This window comes from Crocodylus siamensis, chromosome 7 (assembly GCF_052110815.1).
Source record: "Crocodylus siamensis isolate JL-2025a chromosome 7, ASM5211081v1, whole genome shotgun sequence".
Lineage (NCBI taxonomy): Eukaryota > Metazoa > Chordata > Crocodylia > Crocodylidae > Crocodylus > Crocodylus siamensis.
The window spans coordinates 68653574-68671027 of NC_143401.1; the positions used below are offsets into that span (position 1 = coordinate 68653574).

Here is a 17454-nt window from a genome sequence, read left to right on the forward strand (position 1 = left end):
AAGGGTCAGAGGGCAGAGCCACAATCCATTGCCCACATGCCCTTGTGATGGGTGCAGGTTCCATGGGCAAAGGTGTGCAGGGAGGCTGACTGCAGTTCTGCCCCAGCCTCAGCTTCATATGGTCACTGCCCTAAGACCACAAGGTCTCCTTGGCCCTGCCTGCCTGTCTTGCTTCAAGACACAGCTCCCTCCCAGTTTGCAGCCCTATTCCAAATGCATGGTGAAACACCATGCCTGCATGGGTCCTGCCCCCAGCAATGGATACAGGGTGGACGGGCCAGGGTGCCTGGGCAGCAGGGCTGGGTCCAGCACTGGTAGCTGGAAGGAGCTGTGCTGTGGCTGCTGGGAAATAACATCTGGCTCCACAACCTGGGCTGTCCCTTGCACCTGGGCCAGGTGGGACAAAAGGAGCCACTGTGGGCTAGACAAAATCCTTTGAATTCAGCCTGCAGGCCACATTTTGCCTACCCCTGCATTATATGCAATCTATTCATGGAGTAAATGAAGGTTTTAAATAAAAGCCTATTACATAATTTGACAGATGTCAGTTATCTCTTATCTAGCAATGAAAAAAAGTAGACTAATATCCATATTTTTAGATTCAAAATATCCCCCAAAACAGCTGCCATTTTAAGTGCTTTGTAGGGGATCAGATTTTGCCATTCAGGCACTGGTCAAAAAAAACTAATGAAGAAATACACCATTGTAAGTAGAAATTTCACTCCCATGAACAACTCAATATATAAATAATAGCTTTTGCCTTATCTGTGGACTACTATGGGTATCCATTAGTTCCAACAGCTTCAAAGTCTGTACCACAGGTGTGTGGTGATAACAGCATTTCTCCTCCTTTTTGCGAGAGGCCAGTTACTATTATGTGTCACAGCACCATAATAATGATCAATTTATTTGATTCCACAAAAAATGTTTTTGCAAACATATCTCCTTTTACCTTTGATCTTGCTTTTACTTCTAACAACATATTTAAATCAATAGGTAAGTGAGAAGGTTGCATCATTAAGCAGAGCCAAGCTCCCATCCAGGGGCAAGCAGCTGCTACCAAATATTGTATCGGTGCTTTGTTTAACAGTTCCAGCCACACCTGGAAGGGGGGAAAATGCACATATTAGTATAAAGAAGAGATATATTGTGTTATTTATCTAATTTTTTGACAAAAATGATCTTTAATATCTAAGAAATCTGGCAGGTACTGTGCTCCTGCAGCAACATAAAGTAAATTACAAAACAGCAAGCTTAAGCAGGTCATACAGCTACAACAGAGCATGGGTATAGATGGTAAGTTTTAACAAACATAGCATGGTAATACATTAAAAAATAAATACCTTATGAATAAGGTCAAGAATCTCTTGGTTGCTTTCCAAAATACAGAACTGAAAAATGTGTCTCAACATATCTTGCAGAATTGGAGTCAGCCAGGTTGAAGAACTCTGAAGACAGGCATGCAATGGAGTATGAGAAAACTTCAACATATGATGTAGTTTAAACATACATTATTTTAGGTTCTTCTATTATGGAATATTATAGCAGAAATAAGCTACAAACATTTTCTGTAAGTATTTGAGTCCTAAACGGACTCGCAAATCATCACTTACATCTACATGTTAACAGTTAAGTGGTACTGCAAGTTCTTACCTGGTCTTGGGTGGATAATAGTGTGAATAAAGTTTCCAATGCTGCCTTTCGAACAGATGATATGGTGTGATGCAAGAATGGCCATACACGTGGGACCAAAACTGTAAGCGACTGCTGGATACTGGTAAATAGCATGGACACAGAGGCAGCAGGGAAAAAGATACACACACAAGTCAGTCAATTGTACCTTCAGATACAGAGTACAGCATTAAGCTATAACTTCATGATGGTGGTCAACAGTTTATTTTGAGTTGCACCTTTGCTTGGTTTTAAAATACCATGTGTTCAATTTGCATAAACTAAATTTGCCAGTTAATAAATAGTGAGGTCCTATTATATTTATATGGGTGGTTGCTCTGGCTCCTTCAACACAAGTATGCTCGCTCCATCTCTAATCATTTACCCAGAAATAAGCAAACATCACTGTAAAAGTTAGCCTCTGTGTTTTAATTTTTGTGAAGTTAGGAGTAGAAACTGAAACTATTACTTAGCTATATGAATTCCCAAACAAAATAAGAGTTCTTAAATATCAACTGATCTAATCACCAATATATGGCATAATGGGCTGTGTTAATGACAGTTGCAGCCTTAACTTGGAGTTTGAGATTCAGCACTGGCCTTAATTATTGGAAAATAAGTGTTATGAATAATAGTACAGGTCAGGAACAAGGATAACATTTGCAAAGGGGCTACTTATCTCAACATATAAATTATGACAACCATCTCTATATGAATTTTTGACAAAAAGATACACTGACTTTTAAAGAAGTCATTCCATAATTTAAAGTTTTGTTTCCTTTAGAAGAATACTAGATAGTCTCCAGTGAAAGCCCCCAGGAAGATTTTTTCTTAATTTTCCCACTGTCAAAAATTACTGGATTCCTTGGCTATTATGAATTTAACCTTTTAAAAGGAAACAGTAAATTACTGTGATGAAGTCACATAAAGAAAAGCTTCCACTTCAAATTAAAAAAAAAAAAACCAAAACTTTATTAATAAAGCTCTGATTAATTTGAAACATTTCACTAATGCTTTAATAGGCAGTAACCACAATTTTACATGTCATTTTTTGGTTCTGTGAATGAAAAGCAGGCACATGTGGTTGTGGGATGGAAAGAAACAGAAATGGAGAAAGAAAAAAGTGAAAAAGGAGGGAGACAGCAAACCAAGACAAGAAGGGCTAGAAATGTAGACGGTAGAAGCAGAGAGGATTGTTTTTGTAGAAATTATATTCAATTTAATTTCCCAAAATACCCACAGTTGATCCTTTCACTAATTACATTTTTTCCACAGACAAGCTTCTCTTAAAAGCAGTCAGTCTTTACCACTAAACTGTTCTCTAGTAGATGAAAAAAGTTGATTGTTACTGTTCTGCCAAATGACATGAAGCAACACGAGTGGGAATGATGAGACATTTTTTTCTTATGTTTGACCCTTTCTTTTTACAACAGCTACAGTTGTAACAACATTTAATCAAGCAGGCAAAAAAGACAAAAGGACTGGGGAGAAAGGGGTACATTTACCAATATCCTTTGGGCCGAGGGTCAGCAGCTTACAACCAGCATGCCAAATCCAGCCCACGGAGCTTCTGGATCTGTTCTGCAGAGCCAGAGAACTTTGCCTCTGCCCATGCCTGTGCTAAGGTTGAGCAGCAAAGAGCTGAACTGTAGCCAGAAGGCTGGAGGCTGTGCCTGCATTGCTCCTGCTCCCCCTGAGCAGCAGCTCAGGCAGAACTTCCAGCCAACAAGGAACTGTACCAGGGCTGGGCTGCTTCCAGCTGTAGTTGCGCTGCAGCCAGGGGGCGGGGAGAAGCAGTGGCAGTAATGCAAATGCAGCTTTCAGCAGTCCAGCTGCAGCTCAGTTCTCTACTGGCTAGAAGCTGTGCTCACATTCCATCTGGTGAGCGCAAGGATGGGTGGGGAATCTGGGAGAAGCAATGGCACTGCCTACCGCCTAGCCCCAGCACAGGTGCAGGAAAACCTTTTGCTCTGGATGCACAGCTAAAGTCACCTGGCTGCTGAAGTCACCTGGCCTACTCTACGTGGTCCTAGTCAGCAGCTTACAAAAGGCTACCAGCCCATGCCCTAGGCCAGAGGTTCTCAAACTTTTTCTTACTGCACACCCCCTTCCAGATTTACTAGCTGCCCACATATCCCTACTACTTTACATTTTATATTTTAACCCCTAAAATATAATGAAAATTAAATCTGCCATTACACAGTTTCTCCCACATACACTGCCCAGAGATGTCTTGTGCACATCTGGACTCAGTTCTACTCCCCATGTCACGCTGCCCTGCAACCTAGGGCAGGGGCAGGCAGCAAAAGCTGGAGAAAGAAAGGAGAGCCCAGAACCCCCAGCAGCAACACAGGGAGCAGCAGCCAGGAGTCACAACTTAACCCCTCATGGGCCTGTGTCCCAGAGGCTGCCAGTTAGACCACCCAGTAGCAGTCTATACATGTCTTTAATTCTCCCGTTAGAGCCAGCAGGTTTGATCAACATTAAGACAGCATGATTACGAATTCTACTGCAGAACTGCAGTTTCACAAGTAGTATCTTTTCAAGCTTTAAAACCCATCTTACATAGACAATACATTTTGAGGTTACACCTACTTTGAATGCCTTCAAGACACATTTGGATGCTTATCTTGCTAGGATCCTATGATCCCTGCCAACTTCCTGCCCCTGGGGCAGGGGGCTAGACTCAGTGATCCTCTGGGGTCCCTTCTAGCCCAAATGTCTATGAAATCGATGAAATTACCTGCATTTTCGGACTTCAGGATAAGTTAGAAGGGAGGAGAGAAGTGTCATGATACTGTTTGTGGAAGCTGTTAGATCATCCAACTCCAGAAGAGCATCCCATAATGTATTAAGAATAAAAGGCACCTAAGGAGAATAAGCAAAGGGGCAGAATTTACAAGTAAAAATAAAGTCACACAATTAGAAAGTGTGCACCACACTATCAATGTTGCTCTTCTATTCAGATCCATAGTAAAAATGCTGACAAAACCCACATCCCATTTACCTTTTGTGACTGAAGGTGAACAAGGCTTTCTACTACTGGTACCAAGGATGCTGCAGCAACAGCTCGGACATCATCATCTAAGTCTTGGAGACCGTCAATTATTGCAGGCAAAACTTTAGGCAATAAGCTATTTATCAAATCCTGCAAAAAGAAAATAAAATATTTTAGACAAAATACGGAAGCATTCAAAATTGACCACCTTCTCAATGTCTATTTTTTTAACCAATTTGGTTGTGTAAACAAGAGGAAGGCAGACCCAGGAATAGTCTAAATTTAAAAAGGAGCTACCACTCCTGGAAAAAGATGACATTAACTCCTTATAAAAGGAGTTAATCTTACCTGCATTTGATTTTGCTCATAGCAAAGTCTGCCATTCCTCATGTTTTTCTATAATTACTCCTTACTACCTCCACTATTCTGGAGTGCTAAAAATTCTCAGTTCTGCTTTATGAAAGGTAAAAAGAGAGAGTAAGTCTGGAACAGGAGAGTCAAACTCATCTGGCGTCGCAGGCTGGGTAAGTGGCATGGAGCCAGTCCACAGGCTGGATCAGGCCCATGACCTGACACCGCCCCCCTCCATCCATATATCGAACCTGCCCAGGCCCACCCGGGAACCAGAACCAACAGGCAGCACACACCCTTGGGGTCCACACATGGGATTAGGTCAATGGGCAATAGGTTATGGGGCTTCATGGTCCTAGAGATTCCACCACCAAAATGTATTTAATAGGTCACATATCTTAGACATAGGTTTCTACAAGGCAAGTTCACATACCACCTTGTAAAGATCTTGTAGTGCTGAAATGTCTACACAGCAAAAACAAGTGCAGTTATAGCTCAGGTAAGCATGCCTATAATTGCTTTAATTTAGCTGCTACAAGTAGCAATAGTACAGAAGGCATGGCAGCATGGGCTTCAGAGTGGACTAACAATCCAAGAACATGCCCAGTGTGTTCAGGCAGTGTGTCACTATGTCTTCAGTACAACTGCTTTCCATGCCAGCTAGAGCATGCTTCTCTGTCCTACAACCACACCTTCATCTTCTGTACAGTCTTAACTATACTGACTTTGAACAGGAAAAAAGCCCCAAAATAAATGATTACCTGACGGACTGCCAAAGCATATTTTATTCCTAGAAGGCCACCGTGTCTAACTTCCCACTGCTCCTGCGTGAGCAACTTCAGAAGAACATCCACGGTTTTATGAACTCCAGTCTCATTCATATGCTTCAATACCACTCCCAAAGTCTGAGCACAGGTCTCGCGTACTGGTGCTACAACCTAGGATATAGCAAATGATCAACACAGATATTTCTGTATGAAGTTTACCATGGAAATAGATTTAGCAGTCTACGTTTTGACACTTACTTCATCTGAAACAAAGTCTCCAAACCTGTCTAATGCAAAGACGCAAAGAAGTCTAATAACCAAGTCTTCCAACCACTCCTGATGTTGTTGAGCCATCTGTTCAATAAATAATTTAAAAAATGAAAGAGAAAAAGTTAAACAGATTACATTCATTCATAAAAATACTACTCAATTTTTAATGTAAATTCATAGAGGGTAACGTACAATTTAAATATTTATTATGACTGGATTAAAAAAAAATCTAAACAGTTGACAATGAAATTCATATTGTAGGGGATCCAAAGTACTCAGCATTCAATAATTCTGTACAGGCAGTTAGCTCTACCTGTAATCTATGCAGAGGTTCTCCTGCGCACACAAACAAAAGTATGATGCATGTCACAGAAGATAAGTTACTGTGCTTCCAATAATAGCAATGGATATAAGGAGCAATCTTGGATCCTGGTTCTAGGTTGGAGTTTGCCTGTCTAGCCCCTCCACAAATTATCTCATACAATTTGATCACTCATGCTGCTGACAGACATTCACTTGAACCTGTGTTTGGATCTTACCAGAGATCCCAACAATTGCGCTTCCTGCCATACCACATACGTGCTTGACACCTGTGGCCTAGAGATTCTACCTACAAATTTATTTAATTTTATTTTAAAAACCTGTAAAGATGTAGTTAAAAACAAAATTTAGAATACCAGCTCTCAGTTGCTTTTTGTTGCTTCTACTTTGTGTCATAACTTGATGCCCAAAAGTAATTTATTTTTAATGGTATGGCAGAAGGCATGATTGTTGGGATGACTGGTCAGATTCCGTCACATCTTTATGCGAAAGTCTGGCAGCAGCATACAAGATCATACAGATAATGTATGGGAGGGGCTAGCTATATAGGCAAACCCCACCTCCAAATTTACTAATGGCAGGATGCATGTTTTGGACTCTAATCCCCGAACCTAAACATTGCCAGAGCAGGGGGAGCCTGGGATCAGGAATAAATCAAAAGTTGGGTATACACAATCAGCTGATTGTCAGTTGGGGCTGGGGACCAAACCAGGGTCTGGAACCGACCCCAGTCAGGTCTCTGGCCTGAGCCAACAATCAGCTTACTGTCAAAACCCCAGTGGGGTGGCATGCACAGTTTTTAACCATCCCAGGGTGCAGACAGATGTGATTGTTTTTGCCCAATCTGGCCACAGAAAAGAGTCTATAGCTGTGACCAAACACAAGGGCACAGCTGCAGACAGCTTAAAAAACGGCTGACCAGGTAAAAGTCTGACACCCCGCACAGCATGAGATCTCAGACAGATGTTTCAAAATGTAGCATCTTCTGTAACTTGCATCTGTGCTACCTCCAGCCTGTTGCTGTTTTCAGAATGGGAGGAGAGAAAGGGAACAGAGGGAGTTCAGCTTGGGGGATTTTCAGTCACCCCTGGAGGATGGGGCAAGAGTACTGGAGCTCCCCCCACCTGAGGTGCAGGAGCTTCAATTCAACCACCCCACTCTTCAGCACCAACTGGGGAGCCCCAAAAATGAGCTCCCTCCACTGCCTTTCCCCCCGTCCCATTCTGAAAACAGCCAGCACTGGTAGAGCACCCCAGCCACTGCTATGGGAACCTGGTCCCAGGCTCCCAGCCCCAGCTAGATTTCCCTCCCCACTGGAAGCAACAGTGAACTTCTGTTTGGTCTGGGATAACCTTGTAACTCAGAACACTTTGTTGAAAAGGTTATGAGACACAGCTGGGAGCTGCACTTGTCTCCACCCCCACTCCACAGGGTTCCCAGGATTGGGCTCCCCAGCCTCAGATCTGCCTCTGGGTGTCAGGTGATGGTCCAGATTCCAGGGACTGGTTTTGGCCCAGCCCACTTGGGTAGGTGACAGCTGTGTCCTGGACTCTGGGACTGCCCCATGCTGGATCATTTTAATCATTTCAATTATATTTTTTTATCATTCAATTAAGCAATTAGCACCTTACACCTTGAACACCCTCCCACAGTCCTAAAAATGCCAGTAAATAGATTTTCAGTATTGCCAAGAGAAGGGAAGAGAAGTTCTGCAGTTTACAAAAGATACCTTTTCTCCCTCTCACATTTAAATATCGGTTAGTTTCATTCCATTGCTTAGTTTTCATGTCAAGAAGCTGGTTAACATCTGCCATACACTTATATTTTACCTCTTCTAATGTACTGTCTCCTATTTTACCACCACTTTTCCCATGTGCTTTAAGTATTTCCCTCAGCCCAGTGCCTGCACCATGCCGAACCTAAAAAAAAAAAAAAAAAAAAAAAAAAAGTGAAAGGGGGGAGGGATGGGGGAGGAAAAAAAAGTTAGTTCCTAAATCATTAGGAACAGAAATTTACACAAATACTATGATGTCAACTAAATTAAATTACAGCAAATCAATCCATCAGAAGGTAGTTAAAAATCTGATTTTTTTTTTCTTTTCCAGTACAAAGATTTTGAATGCTGCAGACGTGGTGTTATTTTAAGGTAAGGTTTGTACATATGCACAAACTACATATGGGCAGGAGTAACTGGAGACAAGCCTGCAGCATTTCTGCAAAGTTTGATAATAGAGGAAGACATTAAGACAAACATAAACACTTCTACATCACAGGAATGGGAGAGTACTCTTAGAGAAAGGTATTTCAACAAGTTTTCTTATACCAAAATGTTTTTCCTTATACTGAATGGATACTTAGAACAAAATCTTTAACCATATGGTAGACGAAATCTTTCTACCTGTATTAAGGGTGGGCAATAGAAAGCACTAAGGAACCTCAAAATTAGTTACTTACCCGTAATTCTGTTTATTTTCAAACAACGTAACTAAGAGTGACTCCTATCTTCTTACTAATACAAGATTGATTTTCTCTCCGCAACCAAAAAAAACCCCACAAAACCAGTGGCAATTTAGATTTAGAATCTCTCAGCAGACTAAGCCTTCTCATTCAATTTCCAAGTACTAAGAAATACAGGCAGTGACTTTATTAATGACAACTAAAAATAAAGGCAAACCAGTGAGTTTTCAACATAACCACCAAAACTAAAATAATCCAAGTCTTGAAAATAACACACAACACCAAATCACAGCTGCAACCTCTGCAGTGATGATAGAAGGGTGAAATTACAGAAAATATGGCAACATTATAACACACGGATTGGTAACATTTGGCCTGCAAAACTGGAGGGCTTTACCTATGCCCATGCTAGGGCTGGGCAGCCACCAGGTGTATCTTCAGTTTTGTACTTTTCCTGGCTCCAGACTAACACGGGCTGGGTGTTGTGACATGTCAGCAACAGGTGACTTTGCCACCACTTCTCCCAACCCATTACTCCCCAGCTACATTGCAGATATAGCTTCCAGCCAGTGAAGACCTATACTGGGATCAGGTATCTGCAAGCTGCATTCACATAGCTGCAACTCTCCCCACTTCACTCCCTGCTGACACCCTCCTAGGCTCTGGCCAGTGCACAACTTTCAGCCAGTGGGGAGCTGCGCAGCTTCCACCTGCACATGTACCACAGTCAGAAGGGAGGGAAGAATTGAGAAGTGGCAGCAACACAGACGCAGCTTGCGGATACCTGGCGTTGGGGTACAAGGGACTGACAGAAGCAGCACTGATGTGGGTGCACCTCCTATTTACCTGGCCTTGGTGTAAGGAAAGCCACCCAGGCTGCACTGGACCAGAGCCAGGTTATTCCAAACAACCTTTTACAAGCCACAGTTAAGTCCCTACCACAAAAGGAACAAGAAAGTAAGAAGTGATTTTTCCCATCCCTCATGGGATGCCCAATTCTGATGAGCAAAGACTTTTAAGGTGGGTCTAGTGGCTCTCACAAGTTATCCCATATCTCTGTGGTGGGTGCGCAACCTTTTGCTGCAGCACACCAGATGTGGCATGTGGCCAGTCTGCAGACCAGATAGGGCCACAAGGACCAGGACCACCTTCCTTGGCCCCATGCTCCCAACTAGATCAGGACCCTGCATTGCATCCATCCACCCTGGGACCCATGCTGTCTTCAGCCAGCCCCTGTATGCCTGGACCAGGCCCTGGGCCACCTCTGCACACTAAGCTAACAGAGCACAATCTGGCTCACAGGGTTGATGGCAGGGGAGCAGCAATTGCTGCTACCAGTGCCCCACCATCACATTTTCAGACATATGAGGAATCCCTACAGAGCAGATGGCATGGCTCTGTGGGCCAAGCATCTCTGACATAAAATTATCAAGTTAACTTAATATTGGGTGCTCCCTCTGAAATTTGTCTAAAACAGATGACTCAATACCCACAACTAGAGAAATACCTTCCTAAAACTAAAATAAGTACTGGCACTTCAAATAGAGGAAGAAATCCAGGGTTGCTCAGAAAGCAGTGACAAACCGATTGCCTCATCTCTATATTATGATCCATGATGTGATCGTGGGCCAATTCACAAGCAACCTTACAAGAAATGGCACAAAATTTCCTGTCCAGTTTTGTTATGTAACGTGCCAGAGTGTTGAGTAAGTAGTAAAATACCTAATGCTCTTCAGAGATTGGAATCAGCAAGAAACCTGGCATGAGTTGAGAACATTTACTAAGAGCTAAGATTCAGGATGTGACGGAGGTAATCCAGGCCAGGATCAAGCCCACCGATTACTACCCCATGGTCCTTGTCCATGTGGGTACTAATGATGCGGCCAGGAGAACCCCCGATCACCTGATGGCGGACTACCAGGCTCTCGGCAGCGTGCTGAGGGAATTTGGTGCACAGGTGGTATTCTCTTCCATCCTACCAGTGAACGGACGTGGAAGACGGCATGAGAACTGCATCCGAGAGACCAACTGGCGGCTTCGGCAGTGGTGTCTCGAGGCAGGCTTCGGCTTCCTGGACAATGACTCACACATTACAACGAGGGACATGCTCAGCTGGGATGGGCTTCACCTGTCCCCCAAAGGTAAGCGTGTGTTTTCTTCCAGGTTGGCGGATCTCCTCCGGCGGGCTTTAAACTAGGCTCGTCGGGGGGAGGGGAAGATGAGGGTGGGGGAGGCTGTGGACCACCAAACCAGGTGGCACCCACAAGGGCAGCCCAGCCTGAAGAAAGAGAGCTTTGGGAACGTGAAAGGCAGGGGGTGGACAGCAATATGGCACAGGTAAGGAACGGGAAGGTTAGGGACAAAAAGCCCTTTAGGACTTGGAGCGAGGGGGTAGCAAAAGCACCAGTCACAGGGCTCAAGTGCCTATATACTAATGCTAGGAGCATGGGGAACAAGCAGGATGAACTAGCGCTCCTGGTTGCGCTAAACGACTACGACTTAGTGGGGCTGACGGAAACCTGGTGGGATCCATCCCACGACTGGGCGGTACATATTGAGGGCTATAGATTGTACAGAAAGGACAGAGTGGGGAAAAGGGGGGGAGGGGTTGCGCTCTATGTTAAGGAGCAATATACATCAACCCTCATCAAGACAGAATCAAAGGATGAGGAAGTAGAAGGACTGTGGGTTAGGCTACATGGGGGGCAAGGAGAAAAGGATTTGGTGGTAGGGGTCTGCTACAGACCCCCACATCAAGGGGAAGAAATAGATTTGGGGCTCCTGAGGCAACTCTCAGAGACCATAAAAGCTAAAGAGGCGGTGGTCATGGGGGACCTAAACTACCCGGACATCTGCTGGGAGACACAGACAGCAAAGTCCCACCGCTCACGCAGGTTTCTAACCTGTGTACAGGACCTCCACCTGAAGCAGGAGGTACATGGTCCCACTAGGGGGAATGCCTTACTGGATCTGGTATTGGCAACGGGGGATGACATAGTAGGGGACCTACAGATCGGTAGCCATCTGGGGGACAGTGATCACCTAAAAGTACAATTCAACATAAGGCGTCGAGTGGGTAAGGTAACCAGTAGGGTGAACGTGCTGGACTTTAGGAAAGCTGATTTCAGTGAACTCAGGCGATTAGTGAAGGACGCACTGCAGAGTAGTAGTTTTGAAATGATGGGAGCCCAAGAAGGGTGGCTGTGCCTTAAGGAAGCTATCCTTCGAGCACAAAGCGAGACGATCCCCGTGCGAGGTAAAAGAGGGAAAGGGGCCAGGAGGCTTCCCTGGCTGACCAGAGAAATCCTGGGGAGACTAAGGGCCAAAAGGGGAGCACATAAAAAGTGGAAACAGGGAGAGATCACCAAAGAGGAATATACCTCTTCTGCTCGTGCTTGTAGGGAGGCAGTTAGACAGGCCAAAGCTACCATGGAGCTGAGGATGGCAACCCAAGTAAAAGACAATAAGAAATTGTTTTTTAGATATATAGGGAGTAAAAGGAAGGCCCAGGGAGGAATAGGACCCCTGCTAAATGGGCAGAAACAATTGGTGACGGACAGAGGGGACAAGGCTGAACTCCTCAACGAGTTCTTCGCCTCAGTGTTCCTAAGTGAGAGGCATGACAAGTCTCTCACTGGGAGTGTAGGGAGGCAGCAGCAAGGCACCAGACTTCCATGCGTGGACCCTGAGGTGGTGCAGGGTCACTTGGAGGAACTGGATGCCTTTAAGTCGGCAGGCCCGGATGAGCTCCATCCGAGGGTACTGAAGGCACTGGCCGACATCATTGCAGAGCCACTGGCGGCAATATTTCAACACTCGTGGCGCACGGGTCAAGTCCCGGAGGACTGGAAAAGGGCCAATGTGGTTCCCATTTTCAAGAAGGGGAGGAAGGAGGACCCGGGTAACTATAGGCCAGTCAGTCTCACCTCCATCCTTGGCAAAATCTTTGAGAAAATCATCAAGGCTCACATTTGTGAGAGCCTGGCAGGACAAATTATGCTGAGGGGAAACAAGCACGGGTTCGTGGCAGGTAGATCGTGCCTGACCAATCTAGTCTCTTTTTATGACCAGGTCACAAAACGCCTCAACGCAGGAGGAGGGGTGGATGTCGTATACTTGGACTTCAGGAAGGCCTTTGACACGGTATCCCACCCCATACTGGTGAACAAGTTAAGGGGCTGTGACTTGGATGACTGCACAGTCCGGTGGGTGGAGAATTGGCTGGAGGGTCGCACCCAGAGAGTTGTGGTGGATGGGTCGGTTTCGACCTGGAAGAGTGTGGGCAGTGGGGTCCCGCAGGGCTCGGTCCTTGGACCGATACTCTTTAATGTCTTCATCAGCGACTTGGACGAGGGGGTGAAATGTACTCTGTCCAAGTTTGCAGATGACACTAAGCTATGGGGCGAAGTGGACACGCCGGAGGGCAGAGAGCAGCTGCAAGCAGACCTGGACAGGTTAGACAAGTGGGCAGAAAACAACAGAATGCAGTTCAACAAGGAGAAATGCAAAGTGTTGCATCTAGGGAGGAAAAATGTCCAGCACACCTACAGCCTAGGAAATGACCTGCTGGGTGGCACGGAAGTGGAAAGGGATCTTGGAGTCCTAGTAGACTCCAAGATGAACATGAGTCGGCAGTGTGATGAAACCATCAGAAAAGCCAATGGCACTTTATCGTGCATCAGCAGATGCATGACAAATAAGTCCAAGGAGGTGATACTTCCCCTCTATCGGGCGCTGGTCAGACCGCAGCTGGAGTACTGCGTGCAATTCTGGGCGCCGCACTTCAAGAAAGATGCGGATAACCTGGAGAGGGTCCAGAGAAGGGCCACTCGTATGGTTAAGGGCCTGCAGGCCAAGCCCTATGAGGAGAGATTAGAGAAACTGGACCTTTTCAGCCTCCGCAAGAGAAGGTTGAGAGGCGACCTGGTGGCTGCCTATAAGTTCGTCAGGGGGGCACAGAAGGGAATTGGTGAGTATTTATTCACCAAGGCGCCCCCGGGGGTTACAAGAAATAATGGCCACAAGCTGGAGGAGAGCAGATTTAGATTAGATATTAGGAGGAACTTCTTCACAGTTCGAGTGGCCAAGCTCTGGAACGGGCTCCCAAGGGAGGTGGTGCTCTCCCCTACCCTGGGGGTATTCAAGAGAAGGTTGGATGTGTATCTAGCTGGGGTAATGTAGGCCCAGCACTCTTTCCTGCTTATGCAGGGGGTCGGACTCGATGATCTATTGAGGTCCCTTCCGACCCTAGCATCTATGAATCTATGAACATGTTTATATCACTCCTGCAATGCTCCCAAGAGCTCTGCCAAGAAGCACACACAATACAAACCTGTTCCTGCTACACAAATGCCAAACCTGGAAATGAGGAAGCAAAGCCACCATGAGCATCCTGATGTCACCTCTCAAGCAGCAGACCTGAGACATATCTTTTGAATGGTGGTAGAGAACATGCTCATGGCAGCTGTACTACCTCCTTCCTGGGCTTGGTATACATGAAGAAGTCTTAGATTTAAGCTTAATATGCTTCTTACCAATGCTCCCAGGAACTCTACAAAAGTATAAACATACCCAGTGCCCCCAGGTTATGCAGTATGGAATATGCAGTATGGAAACTCCAAGGAGTTTGTGGTTTCTATTCCAACTTTCCATTAGGATAGTGATATTGGATGAGAATGCATTTATTTCTGTTCTTTCTGACACCTGATGGAACAGGTTAAAATCAGGAAGTAGAAGGTTTCACAGAAGTTGGAGGGATAAAAGACAGAAGGTTTGTAGCTGCCTTGCATGTGGTCAAAAACTGAATTCATTTTTAGAACCATTTACAAAGAACAGATAAAAACACATGCATTCATCTAAACAAGTAGCACTATACTTAATTCCATCACAACTAAAGTATCATCGATGCTAGGTCCTGCCTCCACCCTTCCATTAGCCAGAAACTATATACTATAACTATATGAAAATCTTATTTGTCCATATAGTTCAGATTCCAGCCAATTTAATGGGGGAGTCTTACTGCTCATAGTTGTATCTGACCAGGCTGAACTGTGATGCAGGAATTTAATGGGTTGCAGGGGTGATAAAAGATAGAAATTGAGACAAACATAACAGAAAATAAGAGTCCTGCTCAACAAGATAGTACTCTAAGTATTACCATGATGGCCTTTATTGTTCCCGCAAAAGACGATGAAACCAATGGAAACACAAATCCCTCAAAAAAGCAACTTACTCCAGCTGTAACTATATATCAGTTTTCCAACAAGATTACAAAATTAACGAGCTGTACTTGAGAGCAAAGATAATAGAGAGGTCAATCTGGACACAGTGCAACCTAAACATTTTCTGACATAAGAGGTTACATGGTGCATGCATATCTTGAATACTATATACAGTTCTGCTGCTCACATTTAAAACAAGCAAACCAAAACACCACCACGTAGTATAACTAGAAGAGGTACCTAGAAGAGCAAAATGATCAAGGCTATAGTGCAGCTGCTGTACTACAACTCTTCAGCTTGGAAAATAGAAGAGCAAGAAAGGGGTGGGAGGAGTGGAAATTTCATATTTCATAGACATTTGGGCTGAAAGAGACCCTGGAGGATCACTGAGTCCAGCCCCCTTGCCCCAGGGCAGGAAGTCAGCAGGGATCATAGGATCCCAGCAAGATAAACATCCAAATGCGTCTTGAAAGCGTTCAAAGTGGGTGCTTGAATTGCCTCCAGTGGCAGCCTAATTCAAACCCTGGGGGCTCGGATAGTGAAGAAGTTCTTTCTTATGTCCGGCTTGAATCAGTCGCAGCAGAGTTTGTGACTGTTTGATCTCGTCATTCCTTGGGGTGCTCTGGTGAACAGACATTCCCCCAGATCCTGATAAGTACCCCGATAAATTTGTAGGTGGCCACCAAATCACTCCTGAGCCTGCGCTTAGCCATGGGACTCTTCAGCCTGGAACTCAGCCTTTCATCATAAAGTCTGTTTTCCTGACCTCTGATCATGCGTGTAGCTCTCCTCTGCCCCCTCTCAAGCTTCTCCACATCCTTTTTGAATTGCAGAGTCCAAAACTGGACACAGTATTCCAGCTGCAGCCTCACCAAGGCCAAGTACAACAGGAGAATGACGTCCCGGGATTTGCTTGAGAAGCATCTATGGATGCAAGCCAGTGTTTTGCTAGCTTTACTAACCACAGCATCACATTGAAGGCTCATGTTCATCTTGTAGTCAATCATGAACCCCAAGCCCCTTTCATCTGTAATGCTAACCAACTTAGCACTGCTGAGCCTATAAGCATACTGCAGGTTTTTCCTCCCAAGGTGGAGAACCTTGCATTTTTCAGTGTTGAACACCATTAGGTTCTCATCCGCCCATTTTATGAGCCTGTCAAGATCCACCTGGCTCACCCTCCTGTCCGCAGGTGTGGATGCTTTACCTCAGAGTTTGTTGTTGTCGGCAAACTTGGCCAGTCTACTTCTGACACATCATTGGTGAACATGTTAAATAGTATAGGCCCTAGGACAGAGCCTTGTGGGACCCCACTGGTTACAGTGCACCAAGACTATTGGCTCCCATCGACCACCACCCTCTGGGTCCTACCGCAGAGCCAATTCCCCAGCCAGCAGATCGTGGTGAGGTTGATGCCGCAGTTAGCCAGTTTAGCCAAAAGGTGACCGTGGGATACCAGATAAAAGGCTTTTTTAAAGTCAAGGTATACAACGTCGATCTCTTCCCCCTTGTCCAGGCGATGTCACCTGGTCATAAAAGGAAATGAGATTGCTGGGTATCCCTCAGGATATTGCCTTCAGCAAGTCTGTTAAGAATGGCCTCTTTGATAATCTTTTCCAAGACCTTCCCCAGAATAAAGGTCAGGCTGTTGGGCCTGTAGTTTGCCAGACCTACTTTCCTCCCTTTCTTGAAGATAGGCATGACATTGGCCTTCTTCCAATCATTGGGCACTTCACCAGAGCGCCAAGAGCTCTCAAACATCTGTGCCAGGGGCTGAGCTATGATGCTTGCCAGCTCTCTGAGTACCCTTGGGTGTAACCTAATATGACAGGCATTTATAAAATTCTGGAAGTTGTAGATAAAGTGAATAGGGAATCGTTAAATCACAAAAGTACCAGAATACAAGAACAAGATGACACCCACCGAAATTAGCCGGAGATGGATTTAAAACAAGGAAGAAGTTCATACTTCTATTTTTTTCCCTCCAAACAGTGCATAATGAATTTGTGTAACTCACTGCATAGGAGGTGGTAGAGACCAACAGTACAGCCAGGTTCACAAAGGGATTAAACAAATTAATGAAGGATAGATCAGGTTGGAGCTATCAAATACAACCAGAGTTGTCAAAACTCAAAGATTTTTTTTTTTTTGGTTAACCGAAAAACATTTTTTACTGACATGTTTTACATGATATAAAATATAACCCTTCTGCCAGGCCCAAACAGCAATGGCAAGGGCAGGTTTCAAATTTAGGGGTTTAAGACCAACTTTCTAAATCTAATGAGACCCACCCAGAAACCTGGAAAAATAAGTTTAAACTCTGTATTCTAAAATGAACAAACTTTCCCATTCATACATGGCATTCAACTAAAACTGGGTTTATTAGAAGGGAAAAAGG

General features: G+C 44.7%; 1 protein-coding gene across 2 annotated transcripts in view; it reads right to left on the reverse strand.

Moving 5' to 3' along the window:
• Positions 1–17454, reverse strand: part of BTAF1 (B-TFIID TATA-box binding protein associated factor 1) — a 99421-nt gene that overhangs the window by 46665 nt on the left and 35302 nt on the right. For both annotated transcript variants that reach the window (XM_090056781.1, XM_090056780.1), the window contains exons 9-16: positions 8208–8297; positions 6046–6141; positions 5782–5958; positions 4679–4819; positions 4415–4539; positions 1654–1774; positions 1344–1448; positions 953–1102 (exon numbers count right to left, since the gene is read on the reverse strand). In XM_090056781.1, coding sequence (XP_089912907.1) covers positions 953–1102; positions 1344–1448; positions 1654–1774; positions 4415–4539; positions 4679–4819; positions 5782–5958; positions 6046–6141; positions 8208–8297 — 1005 coding nt within the window. The remainder of the gene's footprint in view (positions 1–952; positions 1103–1343; positions 1449–1653; positions 1775–4414; positions 4540–4678; positions 4820–5781; positions 5959–6045; positions 6142–8207; positions 8298–17454) is intronic.